General features: G+C 41.7%; 1 protein-coding gene across 1 annotated transcript in view; it reads left to right on the top strand.

Moving 5' to 3' along the window:
• The window catches only part of WDR87 (WD repeat domain 87), a 51,477-nt gene that overhangs the window by 10,247 nt on the left and 32,494 nt on the right, over positions 1-8,736 (top strand). The window contains exons 5-7 of the mRNA XM_006899735.1: positions 141-2,227; positions 3,302-3,898; positions 4,988-5,233. Coding sequence (XP_006899797.1) covers positions 141-2,227; positions 3,302-3,898; positions 4,988-5,233 — 2,930 coding nt within the window. The remainder of the gene's footprint in view (positions 1-140; positions 2,228-3,301; positions 3,899-4,987; positions 5,234-8,736) is intronic.

Genomic DNA, 8,736 nt, shown 5'->3' with positions numbered 1-8,736 from the left:
ATATAAAAATATAAAACAAGGAGAATGCCTTATACTTGCCCCCAAAGGCCTCACTCCTCTACATCGCTACTTCCATCAAGAAAGGTTTAATTTAAACTTTCAAGGTTTTCCTTACCTCTGTCTCTTGATTTTCTTGGCAGCCCGGAAATGGTTTCGGAGTCTCAAGAAGTTAAAAGAGGGATACTCAAAACAGCCAGGCCCATTTGACGCTGAAAGTGATCAGAGTGGAGTTGCACCAACTGAGGATGACACAACCAGAGAGCCAAAAGAGACTTTAAAGGATCATATTTTGTCGGCCCTGAAGAAAATACATGACAAAAAAGGCAAAAGAATTACACCTCCAAAACACAGTAAGAGACAAAAGAAGAAGAGCAAAGAAGATGAAATTGTAACTGAGGTACCTCAGCCTCCTGTAGAGGAAAAGCCAAGTGTGAAGACGATTAAGGCTGGTGGGCGGGGTGCCGCTGGAGTGCCTGGCCACAAGGCCATTGGAGATGACTTGTCATGGAGAGATGATCTATGTCGCCTCATGACACTGAGAATATCTGGTTCCCAAACAAAAATGTCAGAAGCTCTAAGCACTGAGGTACTAACTGTAGCTCAAGAAATGCTGGCAGATCGACATCCTAGCTGGGAGCTCTTCCAAGAGATTTGCCCCCTGTTTAAGGAGAAAAGTCAGATTCTGCTTGAGGACCTTGAACAGGATATGGCCTGGCCAAAGGAGAAACCAATTTTCATCCATGAAGAAGCAATTAAAAAGGACATAACAATCAGAGATGAGGAAAAAGAGATACCGGCAAGTCAAGAGCAAGAGGAAGCAAGGGATGTGCAGGAGTTGAAGGAAACCCTGGATGTGCAGGAGTTGGACGAAACCCTGGATGTGCAGGAGTTGGAGGAAACCCTGGATGTGCAGGAGTTGGACGAAACCCGGGACGTGCAAGAGTTGGAGGAAACCCAGGTGATTACAAAAAAACTCAAGAAAAAAGAAGTTGTTTTTTTAGAACCAAGTGACTTAACAAAAGGAAAATACTTATCAAAGAGAGAAGAGAGGAAAGGACTTAAAAAGTCACCTGAGCTTGAGAGGAAAATGGCCCAACAGGAATTAAAAATGGATAAAACAAGGACGGAATTAGGCAAAGAAGAGAAGGACATGAGTAAAGAAGTGGTAGAAATGGTAGAACCAGAGGTGGGAAAGGTTGACCAAGAAGAAAGGCTAGATTTGACTGAGAAGACACAGGCTTGGCATGAGTGGAAGGAAACCTTGGATAAGAGGAAACAGTTCCAAGATGAGACTAAGGTATCCTGGACTGAATGGAAGAATGCTTGGGATGACTGGTGTCAGAAACATGACTTCAGTAAGAAGCTCTTCATAGATGAGAAGCTGGAGGGGGACCAGAGGAAGCTGAAATGGGATGAGTGGGGACATGTCATAGAAAATATGTTGTTTGGCAGCCCCAAGAAGCAGCCATCTGAGGATGAGGAAGAATTGGTCTTGGAAGAATTATCTCCAGAGTGGGAAGAAGAGCTGGCCACAGAAGAGCAGAGACACATCCAAGAAGAACAGAAACAGGCCTGGGTAGACAGGAAACAAGCCCAGAATGAAAGAAAACTAGCCAGGGAAGAGAAGAGGCTGGCACGAGAAGAGGAGAAACTAGCACATGAGGAGAAAAAACTGGCTCAAGAAGAAAAAAAGCTGGCCCGAGAATATCAGAAAATGGCCCAGGAACGGGGGGATCTGGGTCAAGTAGAGAGAAAACTTGCCCAGAAAGAGGAAACGTTGGCCCAAAGAGAGGAAAACCTAAGCCAGGAAGCAGAGCAACTGGCCCAGAAACAGAAGAAAGTGGCCAGGAAATTGGAGAAACTGGCCCTTGAAGAAGAGAAATTAGCAAAGAAATGGGCTAGACTGGCTGAGGTTAAAAAAAGACTGGTTTGGGAAGGGAAAAAAGTAGCCCAAAGGGAAGAAAAACTGTCAGAGAAAGAAAAAAAACTGGCCCAAGAACTGGGAGAATTGACACAGGAAAAGAATGAATTAGCTGATAAAGAAGAAGACCTAAATCAGAAAGAGAAAAAAGTGGCTAAGGAAAAGGAAGAATTGACACAAGAAGAGAAGGGACTATTCTGGCAAGCAGAGGTACTGGATGAGGAAGAAAAAAAACTGATTGAAGAAGAAGAGCTGCTCATCCAGGAAGAGGAGAAACTGGCCCAGGACAAGGAAGAGAAACCTGAGGTCCAGAAAATACTGTCCCAGGAAAAGAAGCAACTGACCAGGGACAAGGAGACACTGTTTCAGAAAAGGAAAAAGCTAACACAGGATCAAGAGAACCTCATGCAGAATAAACAAACACTAGCCCTAAAAGAGAATTATATGTCTCAGAAAAAGGAGAATTTGGCTCAGAAGAAGGAAAAGTTGACTCTTAGGAAAGAGACATATCTCCAGAACAAAGAAAAACTTACCCAGGACAAAGAGAAAATTAGCCGCATAAAGCAGAACTTGGGCAAGTATAAGGGGAAAATGCTTCAACTAGAAGAGCGGCTGATATGGGAAAAGGAGATACAGACCTGGAAGAAGGAGAAATTCAAGTCAATAGAGAAGGAACTGACTCAAGTAGCGAAAAATCTGGCTGAGAAACAGGAGAAGGTGGCTGAGGAAAAAATGAAACTAATTATGGAGAGGAGAGTACTGTTTCACAGAAAGAAAGTACAAAAAAATGAGTGGGATATTGCTAAAGAAGAAATTACATTGGGCATAGAAAAGATGAAACTGGCCAAAGAGAAGAAACTGGCTGAGGAAAAGGAAATGACCTTCAAGAGACAGACCAAAGTAAGCCCCAGTGAGAGAAAACATACTGAGGAGGAACTAGAAATGATGAGGAAGAAATTGTCCCTAGAGGAGAAGATACTGACATATGAAGAGAGGATGTTGGCTACAGAGGATAAGGAGATTGTCCAAAGAAAATTGGAATTTACTGGTGAGGAGAGAATATATGCCCATGAAAAAAGGAAGTTAGCTAAAGCAATAAGAACATTAAATAAGGCAAAACAAATTAGCAAGGACAGAAACATGTTAAAAGCCCTTAGAAAACTAATTAAAGAAGAAAGAGAACTAACCCAGGAAGCAATAGATATGACCAGACAAAAGAGAGCACTCTTTGTTAAGGAGAGGAACTTGGTAAAGGAACAGAATAAACTTGATAACAAAGAGTGGGACTTTTCTGCGGAACAATTAGATATGATCAAAGATGAGAACAAACTGGCCCAGAAGCATAAAAAACTAGCCAAAGAACTGAGAAAATTGGTAAAGAAAGAGGAAAAAATGGTTGAGAAAGAAAACCAATTGGCTGAGGAAGAAAGCCAAGCTACACAGGAAAAGGAGGAAATAGCAAAGGATGAAAAGGTAATCCCATTTACTAAAGCAAGATGGAGAAAGAGAAAACTGCAAAGGAAAGCTAAGGATACATCAATGGGAGGGCTCCCTACTGAAGTGGATGAGACAGAAAGTGAAGAGGGTTTTTGCCAAGAAATGAACAGCCTGTTAGATGAAGTAGAACATGAGAGTTTGTCTGATGAGGAGGAAAAGGAGGAGGAAGAGGATGAGGAGGAAGAGGAGGAGGAAGAAGAAGAGGAGAAGGAGAAAGATATAAAAGAAGAGAAGGAAAAAGAAATAGAGGAGAAGGAGAAGGAAAAAGAAATAGAGGAGAAGGAGAAGGAAAAAGAAATAAAAGGAAAAGAGAAGGAAAAAGAAGAAGAGGAAAGCATGAGTGAGGAGAAGGTGGAAAGTTTGAGTGAGGAAGAGATGGAAAGTTTGGGTGAAGAGGAGCTGGAAAGTTTGAGTGTGAAGGAGGCCGAACGTTTGTATAAGATAGAGGAGAGAAGCTTATCTGAAGAAGAGGAAAGCAAGGCAATAGAGATCTTAAAGAAAGAAAAGAAACTATTTAAGTCACAACCAAAAAGAGAAGACCTAAGAAGGGATACAATTCCTTCTGTTAGAAAAGAAACCTTTGAAGTCAAAGGAAGAGCTGTCAAACAGAAAAGTCACTTCAAAACACTGATCCCCATAGCCCTGGGTAGAGAAGAGATGCCAGTGTCATTGTTAATAAAACAAATGACCCAGAAAGGTGAAAAGGCCACAGTTGTTGAGACACCCAAGTTAATCTTAGACACAAGTATTGGGGATAAACAAAGAGAACTATTGAAGAAATTTGAGCCTCTATCTCTACAAGCTTTAGATAGACATTTGGAAGCCCATGAACAGGACTTAAAGACCCCAGTCATGTCCCACTTATTTTTAAAAACCATGGAATCTCAGAAATTGAAACATAAACCATCAGTTGCCAGATGGAACTGGGTTTTACAACATCATAGATCTCTAAAGGGGCAGACTGCTGATGTACGCTTACCTCTTCCCCAAATGATGAGTGAAGAACAGCATTCAAAGGGAAGACTCTCCGATATAGAATGGATCCACCATGTTCTAGAAAGAATGGAAGCAGGAGAGCAACTTTCCAGAGAGAGTTTCCACAGACTATGTCAGCTTCTCAAAGACCTCACCTCAACAGGAAACTTGGAGTGGATGCACCTGGCCAAGTTTGAAACTATTGTATATCATCACAAGCTGTCCTTGGAATCACAAGGCACAGATTTGCTAAAACCCAGTGAGGATATCAGGGGTCTAGGATCCCTGAAAGTGATCCCTCCCATAAAAGAAAAGGAAAAGGAGATCTGGTTGGAACCTTTGACTCTTCCCACACCAAAGTCCTCACATTTTTATCCTGACACACAGGACATTTTCGCAGGTGCCTGTGCTTCTGTAGACAAACAAACCCAACCATTGGTATTTCCAAAGGCTTTCTGGGCTTTAAAGGATAGGAGAAGTCTTACCAAATTGCCCAAATTGGAGAAGGCAGCACAGCTTACCTCTAAAAAAAGGCAAGAGATACCTAGATGGGAGACATTTGTGGCCCTGTACTATGTTTTGCGAATGTTGCAGCAGGAATACGCGGAAGACAAAACTGCTTGGATGGAACATTTCCACCAGCTCATGGACCTGTACCAGCTGAAGTCCCCTCGAATCCAGAGGCTTCTACAGGATCTGCTACTGAGAGAACCTCAACCTCAAGCAATCATCTACAAAGAGGCCCTCACTGCCATGGACCTCGTGCCCGGGGAGCGATTGTTCTACTGCCTGTTTTGTGGTGGTTCTCACACTCCTGAAGGTCCTCTTAAGTTCCAGAAGGTTCTGGCACTTCCAGGGAGGAACACTGTACACACCACCATTCCCATGGGTATTGCACAGTATGGGATCTTAGAACTTGCCTGGAGAACCCTACCCCAAATTGATAGTCCCCTCCCTAAGGAATTGCCTCACATTGCAACTCACCCACATTAATTTGGAACTGACTGGATTTCAGGTCTTTTCATTCCAAATTGGAGAAAGACCTGGTAACCAGAATGTGGACGAAGATTTACTTCATCTACAATAGAGGTAGAGTCAGACGAAGTCCCTCCCTTCTGCTTCCACGCTCTAGAAATCACCTTCTTTATATGGAATAAAGAAAGTGTTCTCACCTGCAACAAACACTTTGATGTGTCTCTTTATCTGCAAACTTTGGTTCACTAGCCCTTTGGAGTCTTTATGACAAGCAAGTATGTTCTTGTGCTCCTCTTTATTTCCTTCCACTGCTCTGGCTCATGTGAAAAAAGCAAGCACCTGGCAGAAAAACCAATGTATATTTGTCATTAACATAAGAATTATCCATAAAGTGGAAAAGGATAGGATTTAGCAGACTTAGCAGTTTACTGCTTTGTATTTAAGGCTGCACAATTGGGGTTGAGGCTGTACGGTAGATTGTGAATCATGGGTAGAGTCAGGGGTTGTTGACTGTGTTTCCCTGACTATGCTGTTCACTTGAATCCTAAACAACAGGTATCATGGGCATTGAAGAGGCTCAAAGAGAAAAGTTTCTACAAGTACTAGACAGCACTACCTGGTGACTATCACTGGATAACATTAAAGACCAGGACAGTTGAAATGAAAACAGAAAAGGAAAGCAGCCTATATCTTTTCCTTCATCACCACTTTGACATGGGCTCTGGAGAGGGTGAAGAAATGGTAATTTGGGATTGGGACATTAGGTAGGAGCTCAAATACAAAAACCAAACAAACAAAACAACCCACTGCCTTACAGGCTCAAATAAGATTCTCAATAAAGGAAACAAGAGCTAAATGATAAGGATAGGGGAATTAAGACATTCATTACTGGCAACATCACTACAGATTATACGGACATTGAAAGGATAATAAATGACTGTGAACAATTCTATGTCCATAAATGTAAAGACTAATATGAAATAGATTAATCCTAGAAAGGGAATAATATGGTTTATGTGATTCATTTTGAAGACTATCAGTGGTCTGGTGAACTTTGTAGGGCAAGAGGATTTTAATGCATTTTTTTTCTGGTTAACAAAATCAGACCTGTAGGGTGGATAGTAAAACTGTTCTGGTTCCAGAGTCTATGGATAGCTCTTCAGGGACCCTCAATCCCTAAGGCTATGATAACATAGATACCATCCTGTCTTTTTTCAGGATAATAGAGAACAGAGAACATTTTTATATGAAAAATTACAGAGCTCTGTACAAAAGTTTCCTTGCTCAGTTACGAAAGTAGAAGAGAATGTTATATATAGTGAAGTTCAGATTGTTGTTATGTGCTGCCGAATAGATCCTGATCTAACCTGAGCCAATTTCACTGTCTCTGATGCACCTCTTTACCCCAGTTATTGTATCAATACATCTCCTGCAGGGTCTTTCTCTTCAGATATCCAACACCAACATGTTAATGAACATTTTTTTTAATTTTTATTTTATTATTTTCTCTGTGTGTGTACCGTCAAATCTGATCTGACTGTACATCTTCAAGGATATGAACATGTACGGCCAAGCAAAATCAATAAGAGTGCATCTAAATTCCAAAATCAATCTCCATAATAGTCTATGTGTTTCCTACTGCCAAAGGGGCCCTTTAGAGTAGTGAGAGAAGATCTCTACTCCCATAGCGTCCCTTTTCAGCAGGAAGTAGCTAAGAGAATATGCCATCCCCTTTTCCTTATGACTCAGGGTGAAGTCTCTCTCAGGGAGGAGTGATAGGGAATGGCAAAGGACACACTGACAAAGAAGATTAATCAGAACTGGCTTTGACAAGCACTGTGGCATTTGGACAAGAACAAACTGGGAGGAGGGTAGAGAGAATAGTGCAACAATGAATGAATGGAAACCCAAAATCTCTGTAAATGTTTATGAAAATTAATAAAATATAATTATAGAAAAAAAAATCTGATCTGACTGGTACAGGAGGAGATGGCCTCTCCTTCTCCGGCAGAGCATCTGGTGGATTTGAACCACATATCTCTGGGATTGCAGTGCAGCTTGTTAATGAACATTTTGCCAAAATAACATATCTGTTTTTTTCTTTGTTGAAGTATTCTTAAAATAAGTCTGAGACACCATTATATTTCAATCCTAAGTGTGTGTACATTAATATGTTGTTGTTGTTGTTATGTACCGTTGAGTTGCTTGCGACTCACAGTGACCCTATGTACAACAGCCCTAAACTCTGCTCTGTCCTGTGCCAATTGCACTGTCTCAACACACCCATCCTGATTACCCCAGTCACTGAATCAATCCACCTCATAGAGGGCCTTCCTCTCCCGTGCTGTCCCTCCACCCTCCCAAGCATGTTATCCATCTCCAAGGACCTGTCCCTCCTTACAACATGTACAAAGTATATTAGACGAAGTGTCAGAATCTTCACATCCAAGGAGCAGCCCTGTTTAACCCTCTCCAGGATGAATCTGTTTTCTTAGCAGTCCATGGTACATTCAATACTCTTCTCCAACACCAAAGCTCAAAGGCATCAATTCTCCTTCTATCTTCCCTAGTCCTTGTCCAACTTTCTGATGCATAACAAGTGATGCAAAGACCATGGCCTGTATCAGACACACCATTGCTCTTCAGAAATTTGGAAAGGTCCCTAACAGCAGACTTTTCCATCACAATATGTCTTTTAATTTCCTGGTTACTAGTACCAAGAGTGTTGACTGTGGAGCCAAGCAAACTAAAGCTGTAAACAATCTCAATCTCTTCACCATCCATCCTGATGCTACCAATTGGTCCAGTGATGAGAATCTTTGTCTTCTTGACATTGAGCCTCATTCCATATTGAAGGCTGCAGTCCTTGACCCTCTGCAGCAATTGCTTCAGGTCCTCCTCAGTTTCAGCATGCAGGGTTGTGTCACCTGCATAACAGATTGTTGATGGATCTTCCACCAATCCTGCCCCACATCTCCTCATAGAGCCCAGCCTCCCGGATGATCTGTTCTGCATACAGGTTGAAAAGGTATGGAGATAGGACATATCCCTGGCGTATGCACTTCCAAATTTTGAACCATGCAGTGTTTCCTTGCTCTGTTCTGACGACTGCCTCTTGGTCCAAGTATGGGTTTCGCATAAGCACAATCAAGTGTTCTGGGATTCCCATTCTTCTCAGAGTCAGCCACAGTTTGTTATGGTGACTCAGTCAAATGCCTTTGCATAATCAATGAAACACAGATATATATTCTTCTGGTATTCCCTGCTTTCAGCTAAGATCCACCTAACATCAGCTACAATATCCATAGTACCACGAACCCTTCTTTTTTTTTCTTCTATAATTTTATTAATTTTCATAAACATTTACA

This window comes from Elephantulus edwardii, unplaced genomic scaffold (assembly GCF_000299155.1).
Source record: "Elephantulus edwardii isolate Elephantulus edwardi_28Jun2011 unplaced genomic scaffold, EleEdw1.0 scaffold00266, whole genome shotgun sequence".
Lineage (NCBI taxonomy): Eukaryota > Metazoa > Chordata > Mammalia > Macroscelidea > Macroscelididae > Elephantulus > Elephantulus edwardii.
The sequence above is the reverse complement of the archived record's forward strand: the minus strand, read 5'-3'. Positions and strand labels throughout refer to the sequence as shown.